The sequence below is a fragment of the Diuraphis noxia genome, unplaced genomic scaffold (assembly GCF_037042655.1).
Source record: "Diuraphis noxia isolate RWA-SAM2 unplaced genomic scaffold, SU_Dnox_SAM2 contig0004, whole genome shotgun sequence".
NCBI classification, from domain to species: Eukaryota; Metazoa; Arthropoda; class Insecta; order Hemiptera; family Aphididae; genus Diuraphis; species Diuraphis noxia.
This window is the reverse complement of record NW_028301714.1, coordinates 72891190-72919014: the sequence shown is the minus strand read 5'-3', so window position 1 is coordinate 72919014 and position 27825 is coordinate 72891190. Positions and strand designations below refer to the sequence as shown.

The 27825-nt window shown below is 27.0% G+C and overlaps 2 protein-coding genes across 3 annotated transcripts; one reads left to right on the top strand and one right to left on the bottom strand.

Annotated features, from left to right (window-relative positions):
* Positions 1–3879: 3879 nt before the first annotated feature.
* On the top strand, positions 3880–26181 carry Smr (nuclear receptor corepressor smrter). 2 transcript variants are annotated; one of them, XM_015515591.2, is made up of 21 exons: positions 3880–4409; positions 8158–8291; positions 9162–9363; positions 9544–9677; positions 10601–10763; positions 10927–11103; positions 11171–11305; positions 11493–11549; positions 11797–11849; positions 14220–14526; positions 15031–15331; positions 15398–15740; positions 16460–16560; positions 20889–21203; positions 21264–21556; positions 21627–22061; positions 22136–22513; positions 22570–22716; positions 22784–23733; positions 23801–23996; positions 24085–26181. In XM_015515591.2, the coding sequence occupies exons 2-21, from the start codon at positions 8194–8196 to the stop codon at positions 24547–24549; spliced, it is 5250 nt and encodes a 1749-aa protein (XP_015371077.2). In that variant the 5' UTR covers positions 3880–4409; positions 8158–8193; the 3' UTR covers positions 24550–26181. The 2 variants fall into 2 exon arrangements, with proteins under 2 accessions (XP_015371077.2, XP_015371076.2); XM_015515590.2 differs by having other exon boundaries at positions 3881–4409; positions 23798–23996.
* Positions 16554–17538, bottom strand: LOC149056473 (uncharacterized). The gene is given in 1 exon segment (XM_089225409.1): positions 16554–17538. A coding segment is annotated over 1 exon segment (891 nt). The 3' UTR covers positions 16554–16647.
* Positions 26182–27825: the final 1644 nt, after the last annotated feature.

Below are 27825 nucleotides of genomic sequence, written 5' to 3'. Positions count from 1 at the left end.
ACCTACCTTTATTACATTAAGAACTAAACGCATTTAACCAGTGGAAGACTAAAATACTCAAATACGAGTTATAAGTAAGGTATTTATAACGGGATGTTTTGTTTAGCTTATTTGAAAAAAGAAACGTTATTAAAATATTTTTGATAACATTTTATATAAGTATTGATTTTTTTATTATATCTCACGTATTCACGTACAATTCCAAATTGGTTAAGAGGACGCTATAACACACTATTATACACCCGCATATGTTGTCTCCGTTGTACAAGTGCGTAGCATAACAAATTTTACGTTCAACACATCACGTTTAGCTCCATTAGTTTAAAATTTAGAGTAAAATTACCTCTTACAAAAATTAAAGGTAACATTATTATCGAGAGCACCTGGTAGGCTTTTTATTATATTTTAATTTTAAAGTGAGTTATGTGTATTTTAAAATTATAAATTGTTTGTATATCTTAAAATACTCATAACTCACTTTAAAATAAAAATATAATAAAAGTCCTATGAGATGTGCTCGATAATAATGTTACCTTTAATTTTTGTGAAAGGTCATTTTACTCTTAATTTTAAACTAACGGAGCTAAACGTGATCTGCTGAGCATACAATTTGTTATGTTACGCACTTGTAAGACGAAGACAAGTGACAACGTCATATGCGGGTGTAGCGTCCTCTTAAGATTTATATATATAATTTTTTTAAATCTTGCTTTATAAACAGTAAGCATCAATTAATGAATTTATTATTTAAGTTTTTATATATTATATTTTTATATTATTAGGTATCGTGTCATTATTATAATTGTTAATCAAATAGTATGCTTTTAATATTCTACGAAAATAAAATATATTAATATTATACTGCATAAATATTTCAAAAAACGAATATTAGAAGTTCAACATAAAACAATATTAGTTTAACTACTATTTTGTTTACTAACATTTATTCATGCATTATGGTTAATGGTTATTATAATATTGTGACTTGAGTATTTGTATACAGTATTATACATAGGTACATATTAAAAACGCGAATCAATTGCTATTATTTAAAGTTTTAAATTTTTATATAATATGATTATATTTATACTACGTTACATCATTACAACATTGTTTATAATAAATACTTTCAATTTTCAATAAAATTGTATTCCTTATGATATTTACATTAAATTGTTAAACATCATAAAGGCCACATTATGTCCATATTATGTCTTATAGCGTTATAGCTGAATAAACAACATATTTAAGAAATAATCAATAATACGGTGGTAGATAGTTCAAATGTTCGAATACTCTTTATTGTTAATATGAAGTTAGATACTATTAACATTAAATAATATTAACTAGTCAGTAAATATGAAAATTATAGGCAATAAAATCATATTTCTAGTTTAATTGACAATTTTGTTAATCAGCAGTATGCCAGTATAAATGTATAGTACCTACTATAGTATACAATATACTGTATAGTGTATGACGTATACTTCTTTAGACTGTTCATATTTTAAATAAACTGGAACGATTTTGGTATATCAAAAATAATGAAATCAAAATCAATTGATTCATATTATGATTATATTCAAATTGTCTTGTTATAGAGTAACTGTATAATATACCAAAGAAGTTTTGGTGGAACGGTGCCTGGTAGGAGTTTTATAACGAGTTATTAAATAAGTTAAACGAAAAATAATTTATTGCTTTATTTTTGCGTTTGGCTATAAATGCTATAATAATATGTGATTGTCGGCTATAGTGTTGTACTGTTTAGTAGGTGCTAGATACTATAGATACCCATGTGTTAAAGAATTGTTATTAAGAAATTGTTTTTCGTTAATTTGCATAAATGTGAATGATTATAATGATTACTCCGCACAAGGAATTTACGTATTACACATTTGATAGTGATATTATGATATATTATTGTGAAAAAAACGTGGTTAGATAAAACACTCCCATTATATGCGTCATAAAAGAACGTTGGTCGTTGAGAGGACTGATGATGAGGCACGACATAATTTGTTTTATCTAATTGTATCAATGTTTACACATAACGAAGTGTACTATATAGTGTAGTAGTGTACACTGTACATAATATATCGATATATTGGACTCCGTACAACGAATACACATAATAATAATTAATATTATAATTGAAATTGTACATATGTACATATTATAATATTATGTACATTGTACATTTGAACACAAAAACAATGGTTTTCTTGTATGTTTTTCATCACGTTCTCAAACAATATCCTGTCATCTTTAACGCTTTGTCAATTGATGTTAAAAAAAGTATAAAATTAATATAAAAAAATGTATAAAAAATGTTCTATTTACTGAACTAAGGCAGTGTTTATTATAATAAGAAAATGTATACTTATCGTATCTAGTCTTTATATTAATTTTACTGTGTTTGTTAGTAGTTTTTTATTTTATTTAAATAATTAAATGAAATCTCATTTTGTTGTACTGTTACTCCCTACACCACCACAAGCTTATAGCTTAAAAATGTAGGTAATATTTTTATTATTTCTTTAATACTCTGTTTGTATTGTGTTTTTCAATTAATAAAAAAAAAAAAATTATAAATTCAATTCAATTCAATAAATCGATATATCGAATGTACTCGTCTCGTCGGTGGTATTTTAAGATTCTTTCATGTCAGTGGAGGGGAGTTAAACCTTAAACATATTTATTATTATGCATTATACTATTATGAAATGTGTACACTAAATACTATGTATAAAAAGATTTTTTACTTTTTTATAAAACAATTTCCTCTACGATTTTCGGGCATAGAATTTTTTAGTCTACGAGGGGTCCGAGTGAATGAGCATGATCCTTCTTAGATCCTTCCCCCTCCCGCAATGATCCGCCGCTAATAATTAAATGATGATAAGTTTGCCAACACATCATATAAAATCATTATACGACATTTTATGGAAATACATGCTATACAAGTAATGATCCAACTTCCAACTGTATCACTAATATAATAATATAAATAAGATGTACAGCTATAAAAGTCTACACTATCCACGTTTTTAACAAAATAACAAAATATTACTACGAGTGTTTCAGTATTATCGCACGATAATATTATAATATACGCATAGATCTTTTAGTATAAGGTCTATGAATATACGTCGTATTGATCGTCGATGGTGATATAAAGATATAATATTATGGGCCGATTGATACAAATATACAATCATAGATAACATATGCTTCGATGAGAATATATTCTCGTACGGAACTGCTCTTATTTATAGTTTACAGAACGCGGAAACGTTATTGCAGTGTACGACATTACGTATTTAATCATCGCGTATTTCATGTAATATATATAAATATGATAATAAAAATAATATAATAAATTAATAACATATACGTCTGGCGTACGTGAACATGTGTGTGTGTGTGTCTTTATATATTTATGTCATATACATACACAGTACACACACACTACTACACTAGTATACTTTGACATGCCGAATTTTATTATTGTTATTGTGAAAAGTGAGGACGTCGTCGGTTCAGGTCGGGCCGGGTCGCAGTCGCGAATCGCGTGACGTTAGCTTTATTTTCCTCTGTTCTTCTCTCCCGGTTTTTAACGTGAGGCTTTGTTACGCGGACGCCATAATTACCGTACAGTCAGGCCACACTGTGAGCTCGGCAAATCCATCGTGTTTTGTTTGGTCTGCGATGGCGCTATCGAGGGGCCCCCCTCACCTCGGATCAGGTAACCGCCCGTCTACAAAACGCAGCGGACGCCGCGGGATTGACCGAGGTACTCTACCTCACTCGAAGCGGCCGATTGGATTTGCCCGAACCTGTTTGGAGCCGTGCGGTTGATGTCAAGCGAGCGCGACGGCCGTGTCCCCAGCGGAGAAGTTTTTTTTTTTTTTCCCGTAGGCGGAACACGAAGATAAATAATAAACAGCCGAAATGAGGAAGAAAAAATTTTAAAATTTCCTTCTCGCGTTACGTTTTTTCTCGAAACTCGACGATCGTTCGCAGTGTAGTCAGTGTACCCCCGCGGCGCGTCCGCGACCCGATACCATACCATCGTGTCTCGTGTGCCGTCTGTCCGACCGACAGACAGACAGACCGACCGACCGTATTTTTTCAAAGTGTGGTAATCTTTATCGTCCATCGCGTATCGCGTGCGACGTGCACGGAGGAGTTGTGACGACGATGTACGACGCGTGGTCGTACGGATAACGACAACAACAGGAACAACTACAACAACAACAACAATAATAATAATAATAATAAGAAAATTAAAAAACAGTGCAGATGTGTCGGTTGGAAATCTTCGGTACTTCGTCGTTGTTATCCGAAATATTCGACACCCGGATCTGATGTTGAGGATTTAAATCGCTGGGAAAAAATATACAAAAGTAATTATCGGTGCTAGTTTTTACGTATTTACACGGCCACACTTACGTACGCCTATTTTTGCTTAATTAATATTTGCGCATTATTTATTTTTATTACTATCGGTTTTGGTCATAGACGTTGATATTTTTTCCTCACGTGGTCCGTCCATTATGACCTAATAAATTATATTATGATCAGTCTATGTTTTACGTCAGCAGGTTCCAAAACTTACGACAAAGCACCCTTTTGAAATAGATTTTATTTTGTGGATCTCTAATGTCTCTTCCTACTCAACCCCAATTTTTTAATTATTAATTGAAAAACCAACACCTAAAAATGTTTTAAAGATACCTAGGTAGGTATTGTTCGTGATTTTTATTTATTCAAATTTATTAAAATAATGAATGTTTATTATTTAAGTACCTACCTACTATTATTTTTTTCTTCAAGTTTAATATAAAATAATTTTCTCATTCTTACATTCTTTATGTCCAAACCCTTGAGAATGTCCCACTGTATGAATCTAGGTTAGGTAAATTTTTTTTTTAGTAAAAAAATATTTTTTTGACCAAAAAAAAATTAGAATATTCCATGGTACATACTTTGGCAATCGTTCTACATAGGTGTTTGAATTTTGAACATAAAACGCAGAGCAAAAAAATAAAAACTACTCAATTTTCATTCTGTTGTGATTTACTGTTTCTCTTTTCAATCTCACCGCACTGTTGATGCACCTATATTATCCAAACTAAACCAAATAATGTTGATGCATAAATATAACCATAGAGTGTGACCAGCTTAAATTTTGTTTATTGTCATGCTGTTTTTGAATTTTGGGTACCTAGTAAATGTCAGGAATTAGAATATTGTGTCTCAAATGACGTGTTGTTAGTGAAAATGTAAAAGGTGACGGCAGATGTGTTATACAACAGTAATTTAGAACAAAGTAATTACTTACTATTCACTACTCAGACGGAATTTATCATTATTGTTTTACTAGTTTTTAAATATGTTCACATATTATGTATGATATTTATAATTATATCATGGATTTTAATAATTTATCTAAAGTATTTTGATTTTAGATAGGTGTAGAGTACATATCTGTAGGTACCATTAATATTTATATAACAAAATATTTTTGTATATTATAAATTATAATGCTTGGTCTACGAGGGTGTATAATCTTTAAATATTTAGATTACAATCAAAATCTTGTTTTGAAATAATTTTGTGTTTATCTTTGTATTTAAAATATTTAAAATTAATATTGCAAAACAGCAACTTTTAATTCATAAATATTTGGATCTATTTTTTCTTTTGTTCTATTTACATTTTGAATTTTAAATACTGCAATTGGATACCTCTAATTATTTATTTATATTTCATTGAAAGTGAATTTTCATCAAGAGGACACCATACCTGTATGTGTTGTCTCCGTTGTACAAGTGCGTAGCATAACAAATTTTACGTTCAGCACATCACGTATATCTCCGTTTGTTTAAAATTTAGAGTTAATTGACCTATTATAAAAATTAAAGATAAGATTATTATTTAGGGCATCTCTTGGGATTTTTATTATATTTTAATTTTAAAGCGAGTTATGAACATTTTAAAATTGTAAATTGTTTACATATCTAAAAATATTCATAATTCACTTTAAAATTAAAATATAATAAAAAGCCCATGAGATGCCCTAAATAATAATCTTATCTTTAATTTTTATAATAGGTTAATTCACTCTAAATTTTAAACAAACGGAGATATACGTGATGTGCTGAACGTAAAATTTGTCATGCTACGCACTTGTACAACGGAGACAACACATGCAGGTGTGGCGTCCTCTTAATGTTTAAAGCTATGACCTGTTATAACATTAATTATTCATTAGTATAATAGGTATCTGATACCTATAGATAATATATTATGTACCATTAAACATCCCTCAGAAATCAGTATATTGATTATAATTTAATAATTAAATGATACAAATAACAAGTTTATATTGTTTTTTTTAATTGGATTTAAATCCTCATTCTTGCTTTTACTCATTTCTGTTAGTTTTTTTTATTTATTGTGTAAAAATAATTATCTGTAGTTAAAAATCTGTTTTATTGTCATCATAATTCAAACTTAATAAATGTAGGCATGGCGGCATGCCTATTTATTTTCATCCAAATTTTTATCACTTTAATCTAAGCCAGGTTGGTGGTAGGATTTTTCATATGAGTAGCTCAAAGATTCTCTAAAATATCTAAATACCTATCACTTAATTTGTAGTCCTTTTGTATTTTGATAAAAATTATTGATAGAAAATGTACCTAATTTGTTGCTTAATAATTATTTCATTAAATTTATACAAACTTTTTAACTGTAAAGTTATGTAGAATAATATGCCTTGAATTGATTTAAAACTATTTATTTTTATTATAATTATTTATCTTCATCATCAAACATATTTATGAATTTGTTATATAATATATATTTATTAGATTGTTTATAAATGTTAACTATAATCATAACTGTATAATAAACCTAAAAATTGATAAAATAGTTAATATTTCAACTTTGCCTGTATTTAGTAAAATGATTGTAAAGTAGTATTATACATAGATTATAATCTTAACACTAAAAAGAGCATTGTTTTAGTTAGTGGTGTACTTTGCTTATTGCAGACAATTTTTTTATTCATTTTGTATTTTTAAAATACTAAGCTCTAATAATTAGAGTAAAAACTAGAATTAAAATGTATGCAGTTGTAAACGATTGAATAAATTGGCAAACATTTATTCATAGACCTTTTAATTACTTATTTATTTTTTTTAACTGTGGTATACTTATGTTATCCTTGTGTGACAATGTAGTTTTTATTTCTTTCTTATTAAGTTATAATGATATTTAAAACATCAATGTCACTAGATTTACCTTTACATAAATACATAATTTTATCTAATATTAATTTATATTTTACATCACAATTTTAACAGTTAATGTATGAAAAAATTAATTATATTCATTATTATCAATATAAATATATTTTTACTTGGCTTTGTAAAAAAATAGTATTGCACAACTTTTTTAAATTGTGCATGATTTTTTGATGAACTTGAAATATTTTAACATGAAAACATTAGTTTTGTATACCTAGTATTAGGTTTGCATACCTATTACTTCAATGATTTATTTTTTGTCTTGGACATACAATGTACGTACATTAGTTGAATCAAATTGTTATTGATTAGAAGTTAACTGTAATTTTTATAAAGACTAATTTATAATGAAGATAAAAACCCATATAAGAAATGTACCTATTAATGGGGGGGGTTTTTTTTTTTAATTGGCCTTATATTTAATGTGTAACTTGAGATTTTAGTGTTAAATTTGTGAATCTATTTTTATTTTTTAGTAGTATCTATTTTTTGATAAGTTGCAATTTACAAAAGTTATAAATTATTTTTTATTTAGGTAGACATCAATACATTATAATACAAAAGGTATGAAATGTTAAATATTATATCTTAATCCAGATAGAAACATTCTTAATATTGTTTAATTTATATTAAATTAAAAAGAAAATAACAAGATTATAAAGTTTTTATAGTTAATCTTATTTTACATCTTAATAAACTTTATTTATAGATATGATTTTTTTCATAAGTTTCATTCTTTTGTTTGATTTTATGTAAAGAGACTGTCTACAGTGGCTGTTAACTAATTGATTGTATCGATAAATAAATTAGAAGATAACAGCCTTTATTTGATTTTTAGTGGCAAACAAAGAGATTTGGTTCAGTTAAAACTGTTATGGAAGCTGTACAACAAACAGTTATACATCTGGATCGTGCTGCAATGCCTTCACAAGCTCAAATGGCTTATCCTCAAAGAAATCCTCAAATTCACGGGTAAGTGTTAATGATATAAAAGTGTATTTTAATATTCTTTTTTAGAAGTTAATTTATAAAATAAAGTAATAAACCGTGGTGGCATAAACTTTTTTTCCCTATAAAGCAACTACAATAAATAAGTAACCAACCACCAATTTTTTCAAACTTTACACTCCTCTTTTTCACATATTTTAAACTAAAGTTGTATATGGACTGTGTGAGTTTAAATTATAAATTAATCCAGCCATCTAGATTCAGGAAACTGGAGTTTTTGGGAATTTGGGATACCCATCTCCACTTTTTGTTTGAGGTTGCCGCCTAAAAATAAATATCTTAAGTACAATTTTATTTAGATAAACTCGAGGATAAACTATTATATTTGTTTTTTATGTTAAATACAAGTATACACAAAGAATAATATTTAAATTTAACCCTTTTTATGTTGGTATTGTCTAATATTTACTGTGAATAAAAGTTAACCAAATATGCAACTTCATGATTATAACGTATAGTATCCATCTTGTAAATTTTATTATCTTTGTGACTAGGATGTTCTAAATAATATTCATGAAATTATTGGTTATAAATTGTATCAAAAGATTTATAAGTTTCATTAGCTATCAAAACTAATTCCAGTTACCCAACACTTCATATTCTAATAAGTTAATTATTTAGATAAAATTAATCTTTAAAGAGGCTCTTAAACAATATACAGCTATTGCTTTTGTTATATACCTATATTAGATAGATATATTTGATGATAGAAAAATATTAAATCTAGTATTTATAATTGCATTAAGGTTTATTAAATTAATGATTTGTTTATTTATTATGAATCCCTATAGTATTTGGTGGTTTATTGAGTTAAATTATCAATTTTCTTTTCAGGAGAAATGTTAATCATGGTGTAGTTCAAGTACCAGGTGAAAATGGGCCATACAAGCCCTCTGCTGGTACTGGCCAAGTTCATAATAATTTTGTTGGGTACCCTGCCAATATACGATATGTTTCTCAACCTGTGTACATGTCGTCTACAACTACAGCATCAAATGTGTATAGAGATGCGCCTTTTCATTCTAGAGCATTAAATGTAAGTTTTTGAACAACAATATTTAAATTAATTTTTTATCTATAGGTACTATTTTGGTGGATTTTCATTAGTTAAACTATAAAATTTAATTAAATAATTTAGATGTTTTATTATTTAAAAAATGTAATTTAAACTGATAGTGTTTTCATAAATAATACACTTTTGATATTTTTTTTTTAGATATCTGATAGAGGAGTTACAATTGGTGTTCCTTTTGAATTAGCCAGAAGCGATATGATGCCTACCGTTGCTAGGCAAAATCGTATATCTTTGCTGTCTGCAACAAGTGATTATTATCAACGAAGTCGTATGCAGTAAGTTTGAATAAGATATACCATGTGTTCACCTATTGCGGGAACACTGAATTTCTCGGCCGGATTGGTGTTGGAATAAATTTAATTTTTTTACAAGCTAGTGGTATATAAATACACATTTTCAGATAACTTTCAAATTTTTAACCCTCTCGGTACGCGTATGCAATTTATTTATTTTTTCTAATAGTAACCGGTATTTTTGATACCAAATTCGGATAGACTGAATTCTTTTTAAGTCATTTCGACCAATTAACTGTGGTTCTAAAACCAAAATTAACTAAATGAGAGCCATTCAAATTTTAATAAATATTACATTTTTACAAGTCATTATAAAATGCATTAAACCATTTATTTATTATTGGTTACTATTTGAATATTTTTACGAGTACAGTTGTAATACATTTTAATTAAATAATTTTATATCCATGTTATGTTAATCTTAATTATAACGTTTAAAATAAATAAAAAATAAATAGGTAAAAATATTCAAAAAGTAACCAATAATAAATAAATGGTTTTATGCATTTTATAATGACTTGTATGATTATTAATGTATTATTTATTAAAATTTGAATGGCTCTCATTCAGTCAATTTTGGTTTTAGAGCAATGATTAGTTGGTCAAAATAATTTTATGAAAATCAGTCTATTCGAATTTCATATCAAAAATACCGGTTGTTATTAAAAAAAATAATAATTTGCATTGCGGCATGCGAGTACTGAGAGGGTTAAAAGTTTGAAATTTATCTGAAAATGTGTATTTATACACCACTAGCTTGTGAAAAAAAATTTGATTTATTCTAACATAATCCAGGCTGATAAATTAAGTGCTCCCTAAATTGGTGAACACACGGTATTGTGTAATAATTTTCTTACTTATATAATTATATATTATGTCTCATAAATTAATTTTAAACTATTTAGAATGGAACATTATCGAGATGAATCATTGAATCATAACTCTCACAATACAGTTTCTATGAACTTTATGAGAGAAAGACCAGATCATGGTCCCCCACCTCCTATGAAAAAACCAAAATTACTTCATCCTATTTCGCCTCAACCGCCTCTAAAAATTGATATATCCGTATGTATACATTTTTCTTTATATCTATTTTGAACATATGTATAATGTGATGTCGTTCAAGATTTAAATTTATAAATAAGTTAATTTAAGCTATCATTCAGTATTATAATTAGTAAATTTTCATATTATTAAATCATAATAATATATTTTAAACTGCTCACAGGATCCTCCTTCTACAAGTGCATACAATCCTCAAGTAGAAGCTATTTCACCTACTATTGATGAACCAATGCCAGAATATAAAGTTACTAAAGTTAATGATATTACTCCAAAATTAAATAAACTTGAGAGTGATATAAATAGTATTAATCAAGAAATAGAAGACTTGATCAAGTTAAAAGTAAAAGTATAGAACATTTTTAACAAACATTTATTTGTCTAATATGGGGGTTTTTTTTTATTATTAGGAAAATTATGAACAAAAAGAATTGAATTCAGAAGTTACTAAAATAGAACCCGAAGAAGATACATTAAAAGAATGTGAAGAAGAAGACCAAATAAACTTTTTGACTCCAGTTCAACGAATTTATGCATCAAACAGAGTAAATATTGTTTTATAATAGCCTGCATGGTTCAGAACTTATTGGAACTTCTGCATTTATGTAGAAATAATCTTCCAAAAATAGTTTATTATTCTTAAACTAAAATAATATGCTTTATCTATTTATTATTATTGTTATTAATATTAATATTTTTTTTAATGATTAATTAATTAAAATTAAATTTTAGAAAAAAGCATTAGAATCAAGAATGAGCCTAGAAAAATTTGCCAATAAAACTGATCTTGTAAGTATATTTTTGTTTTGTTGTAATAGTTTTTATCAATAGAGAATTTACTTTTAAAGTGTATACCAATTTTACTCTCTTTAAATTTATTTTTATGTTTTTATATACATGTTATAAATTTATAATTTATTATTTCTGATTTTTCTATATACTACACTTTAAATAAACAAGTTATAATGTGGTTGTCTCAAAATAAATATGTTAATTTTTCTTGTTTTTAAAGTTTATTTTATTATTTGTTTTGTAGCCTTTGTATAATCAACCATCAGATGCTGATATTTATCATGAGAATAGAAGAAAGTAAGAATATTTTTCAATATTATAGTTACACAATTAATTGATAATATTAATTTGAAATCATGATAATTCTTTAAAAAAAATGATGTACCTATGTAATGTTACAATGATATTTTGTTGTCTTAAAAAATGCACAGAATATAATTTATGAATACAACTTTTTTTTAATTTGCTTGCAAACAGAATAATTTTTTATGCATAATTAAACCCAATTTTTTCCATAAGTAGTAAATTTATTCAAATCCTGAATTTTAGAATTGTTAAATATACCTTGACCATAATTTCAAAGTTCTGTTAATTGGTTCTCCTTAAAAAGTGTAGTATAAATTAATATTTTTTAATTAAGAACCATTCCTTTTATTCTGAAAATGATTTAACAGATGTTATTATTAAAAAAATGTATGCATCTAATTGAAAATTATAATGAGTAGTTTCTGGGTTATTAAAATGTTTATTTTAAGGATAATAGTCCTTAAATATGATTTTATAAAATTAAATCTATATTTAATATTAAATGTAATATATATATTATAATAAGATTATTTTTAAAAATTATTTATGCTACAAACCAATAGTTATTACTAATTAATTCAAATTATCTAAGCCCACATATTATCTACTTAATTATGGTATTCAAATTTACTTACTTGAGTTCTGATTTAGATACATAAAAATTCTGAACAAAACAATAAGTTAGTTCAAAATTCAAAGGGTGGGGGTGTTTCTATTTGTAAGATGACAGTTTGTATTATTTTGATTTTTAAGTAATTAAAAGAATTTCAAGGATTTAAAAATATGGTCTTAAAGTGTATTTAAAAATTCTATTAATCAGAATTTGAATAAATGCACAAATTAAGTATAAACATAAGGTGTGCACTGGACATGCTTAAAAAATCATTATGTTTAGATGTTACACCAGCATTTATTATGGTGTACCACTTCACAAATTTTATACTGTGACTTATTTTGTGTTTCCTTTAAGAGGATGCTGATTCCATACCTGTGTGTTATTCTTGTTTTACAAATGTCTAACAAAGTAAAAACTGTTTTGCTAGAGAAAGTTCTTGGAAGGCTACATTCATAACTATGAAGCAAAATTTTTACCACTTTAAAATGAAACTTCTGGCTCTGAAAAATTTGTTTTTATTGTTTATGATCACAAATTCAAAAAAAGTTAATCAAGTTTTAAAAAATCATTATTTTTGAGTTAGGTATAGTATCCTCATAACATTAAGTGAATTTAATGTTTTATAATTTGTTAACTATTATCTATTATTTGTGTTTATTAATATCGTAGTATTAATCTTCAATGCAATTTTACAACTTTTTTAATAATAAATATTTTACTAAAAACTACCATTTTACACAGCTAACATTCATTTCTATAAGTTTGATTACATGTCGATCTACCATATTAAAGTTGATCAATTTTAATTGATTTCACTAGATGCAAATTTTAAATGATTTTGTATAAAATTAAAGAAAAAAAAATTGTATATACTCAATTGTTATTCTCTATAAGTTAGCTATTTTTAGGTTACAAAGGTTGAAAGTTCTCTTAACATGTTGTAGTGCCCGCATGTATTGTTAGACTAATGCATAACATAACAAATTTAACTTTGGAAAGAATCCATTTTACTCAATTTATTTTTTAAATCAGAATGACTTGACTTTGTATATAATTTAAAGGTAAATAGGATTTTTATGGTATTTTAATTTTGAAGGAAATTATGATCATATTAAATTTTTATTTTTATACATTTTTATATTTTCATTACTTCAAAATAAAATGTATAATGCTTGTGGGGAGGGGGGGGGGGTTCTGCAGGGTGTCCCCGAGGATTTACCCATTGCAATATCTCCTGAGATAATACATATATCATAAATCTTTTTTTTTTATTAGACTCATATAGACAAGGGCTACATGTATTTAATTTTTTTTAAATTCAATTTTTATAAAAATATAAAGATACCTATTTTATAAAGTTATTTTTATTAATATTATGATTTTTAATAATTTTTTTAGCTTATAGACAAAACGGCAAAAAATTGGTTTTTATCCGGGCAGCGAGTCCCCCTACAGCTAATGGGTATATCCTCATAGGATACCCTGTATATAGTATACTTTAATTTCAATTAAATGTTAAGTTACTACACTTAATATTATAAATAATGGAGTGAAATAGATTCATTTGTAAGACAGAGATGAAACACGTGGGTGCCCTCTCACTTAACTTTTATAAAAAGTGTCTAAATACCCTGTTTAACTTCTCTAGTAAAGAATTATTGAAAAGAAGTTGCTATGTGCTTATGCAAAATAATAATTTGCCTGAGTTTATATTTATTGCATTATAATAATAATTTTATTTTTAGGTATTCATTATTTAAATCCACTTTATTGGAACATCTAAGGAAAAAGAAAATGGAGCAACTACAAAAGAAAACTGAAATTACTGAAACTTATTCTAAACTGTATAAGGAATGGATACGTAGAGTTGAAAAAATTGAAAGCTCACAAAAAAGAAAAGCCAAAGAAGCAAAACATAGAGAACTATTTGAGAAAGTATTCCCAGAGTTAAGAAAAGCACGTGAAGATAAAGAAAGATTTAATAGAGTTGGTGCTCGTATTAAAAGTGAAGCAGATTTAGAAGAGATCATGGACGGTTTACAAGAACAAGAGGTAAATTCTATAAAAGCAAAATAATTTTTATTAGTTAGTAGTAAAGTAAATTTACATTTTTACTAATTAATTCAGTTTTTTTAAATTATCATGTTTATTTATGATTCATTGATTATCTAAATTTGGTTAGTGTGACTACACTAAAACAGCTCACCAAAAATATTTGATTTTATACTAGTTAAATTTATTTTAGTTTGTTACAAGTACGATTTTATTGTACTTACTATTGATATTATATTATATTGTGTTACATTCATATTTAATAGTTACATTAAAAAATTAATTTAAACTAATTATATTTATAAATCCATGTCTGGTAATTAGGATTGTCAATTGTCATGTTACATTGTAATACTATACAGTTTTCAAGTATAGTAATTACTAATTATGATTACTGAATAATTATTACTTACTACAGTCCATTACATTATCAAAGAGTTGTGATATTTTATGACCATAAAGTACTGTAAGTTCTAAATAATTAAATTAAATAATTTCATTTAGATGGAAGACAAAAAAATGAGGTCTTACGCTGTTATACCACCACTAATGTTAGACCCTCATGAACGACATTTAACTTACTTAAACAACAATGGACTTGTGTTGGATTATAAAACAGAGTATAATGAGAGAAAATATGTCAATATTTGGACACAGCAAGAAAAAGAAGTGTTTAAAGATCGCTTTATTGCTCATCCAAAAACTTTTGGTGCAATAGCATCTTTTCTGGATAAAAAATGTCCTTCTGACTGCGTACAATATTATTATTTAAGCAAACCCAAAGAGGAGTACAAAAGATTATTACGTAAGCATTGACATTAAACCAGGTACAACTTACATTAAACCTTTTTAAAATTATTTAATTTTGTAGGCAAAGCTAAATGGCAAGCAAGACGCCGTACTGCTCAAAATCGGACACCCGCTAATAGTTCATTGAATTCGTTAGACATTTTAAATTCAACTTCTATTGGTGTTACAACTAGACTCCAACGAGAGCGCCAGGGCAGTGAAGCAGCATCATCAAATTTAGCACAAATTTCTGCAGCTCAAAATACAATAGCTGAAAATGAAGAGACTCCTGCATCTGTAGAAGTAGAAGTTGCTATTGAACAAGGTGCTAATAATGAAATCGAAACTTCACTAACAAATAAAAATCAAAATAATGAATCTGTTAAAAATTTGATACAGACATCAGTTACAACGTCACACACAAGGTAAATACAATTAATGTTATGTTAAAAAATGACCAATATTACTTGATAAGATTATTCAATATTTTAATTTTAATTATTAAATTATGGATGAACTATTATATCCAGTAGAACTTAATGGTCACCTCAAATTTCCTGTTATTTATTCTGGTATTTTGGTTGATTGCTTTGTATCAAAGATTTGTTGGTATAATAATACAATTTATATAATAACTAATAAAAAAAAAACATTATTTGGTTTGAAATAATCCATGAGTAGTATCTGAAGTATTTATTTATTTTTTTTTTCATGATAATAGTTTATTGTATTTTGATTTGATACTACAATATTAACAGTACATTAATTTAATTCAACAAGCTTATCAATTATGATTACATATTAATTTCTACTTACATTGTTGACTATTATAATTCATAGTTAATCATTTTGAATACATTAATTAAATCTATATAAACATAAAATATAAAATACATTCATCACTTCGTTCAGAATCTAATACATTTGTGTTTAAATTAACAAAACATTAATTAATGAATTCCACAAATAATTTATTTAAGTGATATTAGAATAATAATAAAAAAAAAATATTCATTTAATTTTAATCATACTACTTAGTTTTTGTGTACTACCCTACAATTAAATTTATCTTATTTAATTAATTATTATATTCTTTTGCTTAAATACTTAATTAATACACAACAATGATATGAATCATTTTTAGTGAATTAAAACCTGAATCCAAAAAGAAAGAAAGGCGAAAAGATGATAAATTAAAAGGAGAAAATACAAGTACGACTGATGAAGAATTAATGGATTCTCAACGTAAGTCATGTTTTTTGATTTTAAGTGAATTTGAATAAATATTTATTTTTAATTATTTTAAGTAGTTTTTTTTTATTGAAAACAAATTTACAAGTTATTTATTTTACAAAATTTTTTATGTTTATGAACAAAATAATAACTTGGAAATTTTGATCCACATTGTCTGCATGGGTAATATTGAATTGAAGAATTATTTTTTTTATCAATCATATTTATATTTAAGTGTCTATTTATATGTTTTTCATAACAGTACTTACTTTTAAATGGATGATTGCAATATTCACAGTTATATGACTGTTTTAGTGTTGATCTCTTTTCATTGCCTTTGTAGTTTTCATTAATCACTCTATAAAACTGAACTGGACCATCACAACTTGCTATGTCAAAAATTATATTTTCTTTGCGAATTGGCGGTTTGAAATTTGATTCTTCTGATATTTTTAATGTCCTATTTTCATTTGGCTGCTGTATTATTGATGTATCTATGAATGATGGTAGTTTTGCAATGGGTTTTATTATATTTTGGTCTTGAGTTATTAAAAATTGTCTACACATATCTGATGCTTGTGGGATGTGAAGAGTGTGTGTAGCTAAAAGGACAGAATGTATGTTTTCATTATTTATTTTAAGTACTCCTGTATAAATGTATGATAATATTATTGAAAAAGTTTCATCCGTAATGTTAGGAAGAAAAACTTTATTTGTTTTACAATTTTTTAATGCTTTAAAATAACCACTATACTGTGCAAGAAGTTCTCTATGAGATATAAAAGCACGAAATCTGTTATTTAAAGACATCACATAGATGGTTATATCAGGTGCCATATAACTGTACATGATTGTTGGTAGTATCGTAATGAAACTGAAATAATGATTGTTGTAAAATATTCATCTGTGTAAAGCTGTGGCCCCTATTGGTTGACGAGAGGCGCTCTCTCTAGCAGCTTTTCCGGTCCGTTTGATTTTAATACCACTCATATCTGTTTCTCGTTCTGGCAATATTTACTACCTCGTTATGTACCCTTGTTTATCTTGTTTTCCCATGAGTATTTCTTTAACCTTAAATTAATTACAGTAGTAAAATTATATTCTATCAGTATTCAAAAATAAATATCAGATAATATCATATTTTAAATACAATGAAAAAAAAAGATTCCTTAAACATACAATAATTAAATTACATATTATATTGAATTAATATATAATTCAAATAGTACAAAGCAATTTACAAAAGTTAAAAATGTTTGTTGAATAACACACATATAGATTTAAATATTAAATGCTATATTTCTTAGTATGAAGTACTTTCAAGCATATTTAAACATTTTTATATTATAATTATAAAATTATTTTTATATATAATATTTTATTATTTTACTCAGGTGAAAATATTTTTTTAATTAATAATTAAATGTTGTACTTATTTATTTTACATTATTACTGAGTTTATATAAGTGCTACAGTATAAATTAATAGTTTTCAAACATAAAAGTTTTCCAAAACTCCAGGGATTCAAAACAACATTACCAACCTAGTTAATTAGTTAAAAGAATATGCACTAAATTATTTAAGTTTTTGCAAATCAGCAAAAATGTTAAATACCTATTAAATTAAATTGGCAAACTGTGAAAATGAAAAATTATTTACCCAACAATTTATACTCTTCAATTAGTTTTATACCCTCTGGATTATGAAAAGTCTGTTCAATTATGCACTGCTAACACAAATGTTTCTACAGTTGGGGGACTGTATTTTTACTCTCCTGGGAATCAATTTGTGGTGCAGTATTTACTACCTCAAGTGAACATTAAAAAGTGAATTACTTTTTATAAATGTATTTTATATTTTAAAATTGTTAATAGCAAAAAGAAATAAAGAAACTAAAGATAATAAATAATGTATTTTAAACCATTATCTGTTTAATATCCTCATATTTATGAGTAACTTAGGGGATAGGCTTCTGTACTTGGGGACAGACTAACATGCAAGTGTTTTGCCTTCTAGAGCATCAATTTCATTTTTCAACAACCATCTTACTATGGTTTTGCTGAAATTTCAACGATTAAGCAATTTTTTTGCTGTGGCCAGTTGTCAACAAATGAAATAAAACCAAATTTATCAAAGAGTATGATCACCATCTAATGTTTCTATTATTTAAAAGTACATAGAGTGATTTTTTTATCGTTAAATACTCATAATTTCAAAAAGCATTAACTTTTTTTCAAGTTTTAGATTCTGAGCAGAGCGATGAATGTATTGATTTTACCATGATGTGTGTGTGTTTTTTTTTTTTGTGTCTGTCATCACGTTTTGAGGCAGTAAAAATGCTTCGATTTTTGACTTCAGTACCTGGTTCGATCAGAAAGTGAATCTAGTTGGTACTTTGGCGGGTAAAAAGTGAAAAATTCTTAATACTTTTCTAAATAATCGGGATAAACAAACTAAAAATTAAGGAAAAAATGGGAATTTTTACGCACACTCATTTTTCGACAACATCGATTTTGGTTTTTGATGTAACTTTAAAACAAATGACCATAGATACATGAAATTTTCACAGAATGTTTATAAAAGTATTATATATATTTATATAACTATTCATAGGCATTTGAAATTTTCGAACATTATCAGTTTTTTTAAAATTAATATCGATAAAAATTTATTTGTTAGGCAGAAAAGCTTGAAAATTCAATACAAGGCTTTTAACACATTTTAACAATAGCAGTTGAAAAATAAAAATAAATTCAGTCACAATTTTTTTTTATAAGCATTCAAAATTTGAATTTTGACAAAATACGTAAAAATCACGAAAATTCACAAATTATTTTAGGCTAGAAATTTATAAAAAATTTTGTTTTTAAATCTAAGATTTGACACTAACATAAACATTTGTTGAAAATTTCAAGTATTAACAGTGATTAGTTTTTGAATTACAACCATATAAAAAAATCGATTTGGTCGAACACTGGTTTTGCGTAAAAATTCACATTTTTCTGTCACTTTTTTTTTGTTTTTCTCGATATTTTGAAAACTGTTGGAAAATATTTATTTTTGACCTCTATAATGCACCAGGTGTATTCAATTTTCCATCGGAAACCACCCCCAAAGTTTGAAATTGAAGCATTATTTCGACTAGTTATGCGGTACACAGAAACACACAAAAAAAAAACCCACATCATTGTAAAATCAATACATTCACTCCGTTCAGAATCTATTAAATTTTCAAACTTTTCTACCCAACAAATACATTTTTATCAATATTAATTTAAAAGAAACTAATAATGATCGAAAATTGCAAATACCTATACCTATGAATAGTTCAACTGAAGTCGAAAATTTTTGAAAATTGCATGTATCTATGGTGTCATTTATTTTAATGTTACATCAAATACCAAAATCAATTTTGTCGAAAACTGAAACTGCATAAAATTTCGAGTTTTCTCCTTAATTTTTAGTTAGTTTATCCCGATTATTGAGAAAAATATTGAAATTCCCCCCCCCCCTTAAGTACCAACTAGATTCACTTTCTGATCGAACCAGGTACTGAAGTCAAAAATCGAAGCATTTTTACTGCCTCAAAACGTGATGACAGACACAAAAAAAAAACACACACATCATGGTAAAATCAATACATTCATCGCTCTGCTCAGAATCTAAAACTTGAAAAAAAGTTAATGCTTTTTGAAATTATGAGTATTTAACGATAAAAGAATCACGCTGTAGAAGGCTCTTCAAAAATATACCATTTAGATCAAAATATAATTTTTACATAGGAATTTTTTATATGTTTTGGAAGCAAGGTTATTCAATTTTTATATTCTAATATTAAAAAACTACTCTTTATATTTTATTTGGTTGAGAGAATTTCATCAATATCTAACTGAAGCATATTTCTGATGGTAATAGTGTCATTTAAACGCATAATATTATGTTTGTATGCAATAATTTTCCAATATAAACATAATTTTTGAATGTGAGAATTAAATAGTACAACGTGTGATTCAATCATTATTTGTTTATTTTAATTTTTTGAATTAATAGTTTCTTTATAACTAGTGCTATAAATATAACATTTATCTTTTAATAAAGTTTTAATTATAATTGTTGTAAATTAAATACTATATTATGTAATTTCTATTCAACTATGACATAACTTGATTTGTATTTATTGTTATGAAATGTTAAGTTAACTATCAAAATAAATAACCATGGAAAATAAAAATATCAACTTCTCATTATTAGATTAATTTATTGTTTAAAAAAAAAAAATAATAATAATAAAATTAAATAATCAACCATCCATTTATTTTACTATTGATATATATTTATAGATGAAACTGGGTCTAAAGGAGATGTACCTAAAGGTATGTGTGCGGTTTGTAAAGCAGAAAATGTTGCATGTCCCAGGACTCTTAATCCATCAGATGCAGCACAATATGGTGTGAAACCAGAAGATATTATTCCTGGTGCTAGGGTTTGTAACACTTGCCGTTGTAAAGTGGTTCGATCCCAAAATCGTCGTGTAATATATTGTCCGTTACCATCTTGCCCTACTGTTCAGTCAAATAATAGAAGACCAGTTAAAAGATTACGACCCTTACCTGCCAAATGGAATACTGCTCAAGATATCATAGCTTCAGAATTTCGTTAGTGAATAATTTATAATTGTTTTATTATTTAAATTAGAACATTTTTATTTTGTTTAGAAATTGGTCCGACAACAACAAAATGTTGTTCAGCTTGCTTTAATCGTATTCAAAGACGATTAATGGCACTTGGAGTAGTAGGAACATCAAGCAATATTAGTACTGATACTTTAGATGGCTGGACTGATGAAGAAACCAATGCATTAAAGAAAGGAATTCGAGAACATGGCACTCGTTGGAGTGAAATAAGTAAATTAGTTGGACCAAATAAGAGCCACTATCAGTGCAAAGAGTTTTATTTTAGCTTCAGAAAAAAACTAGGTTTAGATCTTTTAGTACAGGAGTATAAAAAGGTAAAATTTATCATTTTTATTAAATTTCAAATAAAATCAAAAACTAAAAATATTTGATCTTTTCTTTTAGACAAATGGTAGTGAACAAAAACCTGCTCTAACAGATGAAGAAGAGTCAGGATCTAGTACTTCTAGCTGTGATGAGACTAACCTTGTTTTGTGTGACAGTGATACTCAAAGTGCACCTTCACCAACAAATACTTTACCACAGTTATCTCCTCCACGTGATACCAATAGTCCGCTTCAAGCGAAATTGACTGCTAAAGAGGCTCGTGATAGTGAAAATTCTATTCGATCTACTGTTGTCAAAGAAGATTATGATAGTTCAGCTACTGAAACTGCTGATGAAGGGATTGGAGGTACAGCTGAAAATGAGTCTAATGTGTTGCAACATTCCAATAACGAATCTGAGGAAAAAGAAAAGATTGTAACTGATTTAAGTGTGTCAGATATTTTATCTGATGTAATTGAAAAACAATTTACTAAAGAACATTCTAATCGAGAGGTAAAAAATCTTGTTTTTATACTATTATTATTTTTTGCTTATTATTCTTATTCGTTTTTTTTATGTATTTATAGAAGGAGAATGGATCTATGCCTACAATATCATCCATACTTTTGGATCCTGAGTATCCTATTAAAGATAGAAATACAGGATCTAGCAATAATGAAAACAAACAACAGTCAATGGCTACAATATCAATGGTTCCTACACCACCTCGGGAACTTCACAATAAAGATGGTTTAGTTGTTGTTCAAGTACAATCTTCTAAAGTTTCTGAAGTTAGAGTTCCAGAAGGTGTAACTCTTGATTTAAGTATCAAAAGACCCAGAGAAGGAGATTCTTATTCCGATCCTCTGCCAATCAAACATGCACAACCCCCACCACCACCTGGTGCAATGTACAGAACTCCTCCCACACAAATTCATGAAACAAATACATTTTATTCTCCACAGGTAACTTTCAGTATTATCATTTGTAAAAGTCTTAATACATTGCAAACATATTTCAGTATGCTGAATTGGGACGAAGTGGCAAGCAAGGTGAAATATATTGGACAAAAATATCGCCAGCAAGTAATCATGTCATGGTCCATCCATCGCAATCTGTTCCCCATGTAACTGTTAAACAGACATCGCACATAAAATTACCAAATAAGGTTTGATTATTAAAATGTGTAATATTTGTTTAAATAAAGTTAGTAAAACTATTTTTGTTTGTAATAGGTAACGTCGCCTCAATTATCTGTAGCGAATGTTGTTTCATCAAAGTTATCCCCTAACATATTGAATAATTCAAAAGCTACTGGATCCATCATGCATGGTACTCCTGTCTCAGCTGCAACTTTATACATGCCTCCACAATCTAACCGTTATTCTCAGCCATCACAAGCTCCTGGTGGTTCTATTACTCAAGGTACTCCTGTTCACCAACGTATGTTACACAATTCAAATCAAAACATGAATGCAGATTATTATCAAAAACGCAATCCTCAGCCTCAATATCAATCGAGACAGCCTCATTATAGTGAGCAACGACAAATCATAATGAATGACTATATTACTTCACAACAAATGCATTCTAATGTTGCTGCTCAATTTCCTCGAGTTCAAAAACCTCCAGTTACTAGTCAGATGTACTATCAACCTACTCGTCAAGGTGTAATACAACGTCATAATACGGCTCCTAAAGCAGCATCTCCACAAACTTATCCTCCAGGACACGAAGCCCTAGGATCTTTGGTTGATGTTGCAATAAGACAGCCCAGCTTACCAGTACCTTTAAATCATTCTGACGATAGACATAGAGAACAAGATCGCTATGTAAGAGGTTCTCCAGTTCCAAAACCTCATATGTACAGAGAGCAACAAAGACATGAGCATATGCAAAGGGAACGTGAAATAGCTGTGCAAAGAGAGCGAGAAATGCAAGCAGTTGCACAAATTAGAGAACAGCAGCAAAGAGATCAGTATATTAGAGATAAGCAAATGATGCATCATCGGCTTACTCCTGAACAACATTCAAGAATGGTCGCTGCTTCGTTTCAACAACAACATCAACGACAGCAAGAACAACCTAGAGTTATGCAAATACCTTCTACTGTCTCTTCATTTCAACAATCAAGATCAAATACTCCCGTATCTAGGAATCAAGAACCACCACCCAATATACAAAAGTATAAATTATTAAATTTTTATATGTTGTTTAAATGACTAATAAGTACATTTTTTCATTTCTAGTAGAGATAATGCTGGTAGTGGTAGAGTTTCAAGACAAGGCACAGAATCCCATGCGTTAACTGCAGCTAATTTAATTGATGCTATCATCACACATCAAATAAATCAGAGTAATGATGGAAATGGACATCTTCCTAGTGCTGCTCCAGTCACCAATCAGCAAGCACATCAACAGCAACGAGCTGGTGATAAGTTATTTCAAGTGAGTTCAATAAAATAATTACCTACTACTTTAATATCTTAAACTTGAATATATAAAATAATTTTTATTAATTATTTATAATATTTAGTCATTCCCAGAAGCAAATGAAAAACAAAATTTAAAACCACGAGGTAGTCCAGAAATGAGTCGTCCAGGAGAACCATATCCACTAGAACATCCTTTTAAAGAATATCCCTTTAATAACATGTTAGCTGCGGGCTTTGAGCCTCATACTTGGAAGCTTCGCCGTGCTCTACAACAAAAAGAATTTGAACAACAAATGAAAGATGACAATAGTCGAGTTCGCTTTTACCCAACTCAAGCGGATAAACCTTTATCGCCTTTAGATTATGTTAAAAATCGGATTGTTGAAGTAATGCGCACATCAGATGACGACAACAAAAATGAACAGGCTTACACTTATCCATTTTCAGCTGCAATTAATATGTCTGCATCGGCTACACAAAAAAATAATGAATCATCTGATCCAAATGGTGGTGGTGGTGGATCTATGTTAACAGCCCAATATGAGCCAATGTCTGATGAGGATTAGTTCTTCCATAACACAGGGTACATATGTGTTTAAAAAGATTTTTATGTTTAAAAATCTAGTCTAGTTTGTTTTTATTTTTTACTTGTTAACCCAATTTCACATTAATAATCATTCAAAGTAATTCTACTTCAAAACTTACTTATGTATTGCTTGTTAAGTAAGTATATCATTGTCTACATTACATTTTATATTTGTTGTATAATATGTACTTATGAAATAAGTATTGCTGCATAAATATATTTCATGTAATCATCATAATAGTTTTTTAAATGGTTACTGATTCTTGGGACACAATAGAAATTAATTAAAAACAACCATTTGTATTCTGTAATATTAAAATAACCGATTAGTTGACACAATGCATAATTGTCTTATTCAAATTTTTAATATGCTTAAAAAGTAAATTAATTATACAGCTCATTTGTTAATATTTAATAAATTTAACCTAATACTACAATATTATTTGTACTAATATTTGTTTGTTAATTGTGTCTTTTCAAAATAATTTTGTGTGTATTTTATAAAGAAAATCCTATGCTTATAAATTAAATTTTATTTTTTATGACTACCCCTGAAAAACCAACTGCACATAGATTTGGGTGTCTGAATTTATTTATTTTTCAAATACCTTACACAATGTCCAGATGAATAATTGTTTTGGTATCATAAATGGAATCATTTATGTTGTAATATTTAACATAAATTTTTTTTTATAAAATTATAAATACTTTATTTTTATTTAACTGTAAATTATTGATAAATTTATATTTTTTTAGTTTCATAAACTAAAAATATTAAATTTTTTATTCTTGATTAAAGCTGACATCAAACATTTCCTTGAATTAGGAAGTTGATTTTACGATTCACGACAGTTGATCAAATGATAATTTAATTAAGTACATTAATTAATATTAAATATTGTTATTTAAATTAATTAAATCAATAATCCATTATACTACAAAATAATTAATAAATGCAAATTTTGTATTAAGTCTTAACTATGTTTTGTTCGTTAAATCACACTACCAAATGTAGAATTATTAGATTTGTTATGTGAAAACAATAGATCATGTAGTGTATAAGAACAAAATTATGTTCCAAATAATAATGCCGTGATAATGATGTTTTGTGTCAACTGTTTAATTTATTCATCAATATATTATTCGATTATCATAAAATAGTTAACTTTTTACTAACTGAAAACTGTTAATTAGCAACACATTGTTTTGTTTTGTTTTTTTAATCATTAAGCTTTTATTTGTATGTATTGCAAAACCAATAATAACTTTCAATGTATATTAATCTTTTTTTAACGTGTAAATTCCCTCCATTTTTTTTTTAGGTAAGTGTAAATAATAGGTTAAACAAAAATATTACTTTTATAAGCATTTTATTTATTTTTTATTATTATTTTTTTTTTTTATTGTTGAACATTGTAAGTAATGGTGTAATTGTATAAATTGCAATATTTTTAGTTTTGAATTAACAATATTTGTATTGTGTAAATGTAGTAATCATAAAAGTTGGATGACATATAAGTTTAAAAAAAAAAATTAACAGTTGTGATAAATATATTGATCTATTATTAGGTTCTTGTTATCCAAATGATTTAATAAATGTGATGAAACAAAACGATTTATTATATTTTTTAATTCAAATAATTTTCTTATTTCTCTTATGATACTAAATTCAAATTATGATTCCCTCGATGAATTTCATTCAATATAACTACGACCAAGGTTAAAATTAAGTGTTAATCCAAATTTTTATTATTGAATACATATCTTAAATAAAAATGTAAGTATTGGAATCCAGTACTTCAGCGGTTACCAAATTTAGGTATAGTGCATGGTTTTAATGTAGGTTTTGGAATTACATATAAATGTATTATTATTTTCTGAGCAGAGTTATAGGTACATTAACAATTATGTATTTTTTTCTGTCCATTATCAACACTTGGGCTTATAAAAATAATCCAATTTTCAATATCATCATATTTTCTGATGCAAAAGTGAATCTAGTTGGTATTTTTGAGAGGTTAATATTAAAAATTCCAAAATGATGGTAACTTTTAATGTAACTCATAAACTTATAACCTTCTGATACAAATTTATAAGTTTTTTTTTCATAGTTTGCATAAAAATGTTAATGGAAATTTACCAAAAGTTTTTTCTGATTTTAACAAAAAAAAAAAATTACTGGCAAAACACTTCAAAATTATCATAAATCTATAAAAATATATTATTTAGCAAAGTTAGAAATTATATGTACGTGTTATCATTCAAAAGATTAAAATCTAAAATAAATATTAACAAAATTTAAAAGCGGACGATTGGGTACTGTTCTGTTGCACAGTAGTTGTCGAGTATGTCATGGTAATCGTAATGGATGTTATATTTGAATTTAATGGTAAAATATTGCATACGAAAAACGTTTCTGAGCGGAGGCGTAGTGCCATTCAAATAACTTAATCTAAACTTAATTATAATCAAAGCTATTATAAGAAAAAAAAATTTAATGGAAAATCTTATGATTTTAAAAATCGTAATATTGTGTTGGTGATTTTTTTTTTGATAGACTGGAAAATTCTTTAACATTTTGTCAATGTTAAAGCCATGAAAAGAAAAAGCAGGCAATAAGTCGATGTCTCTCTGCTGTACCTACTGTATGTCAGTATCCAGTAGGTTACAAATGGCTTGCTGTAATGGATGGTAATAAATTTGAATTCAATGATATATTATCATATAGTTTTCATAGACTGAAAATGTCTGCACGTGGAAAATAATTTAATAATGTTTTTCTCAACATAAATGTGACGTTTCGTCGCGTCATTTGATTGCAATATCAATCTAAAATTGTTATCATCATCACACGAAATACGAATACAATAGTTGCTAAATTGAGCAATTCATAATGTGATATGCTAGGTAGTAGGTATCTATTATATAGCTTGTATGGTATTCTACAAAAAAATCCGGTAAAAATTACAATAATTATAATTATAACTAGTCAATAGTGTTTTTAGATTAACACAATAACACGTCACCACGGATTTAACTTGCATACTGTTCTGTTTAAATATAATATACTTTTACTTGTATAAATAAATCAATGTAACCATGTAAAATAAATCCTTAAAATTAATACAAATTTATATGAAACATATTTTCAATCAACTATGGAACAACTATGTAGACGTACCTATTCATAACCAATAGATTTTCCAATTCACTTTAATATAGTAATATACACTATGCAGTATGGTTATAATCAAGG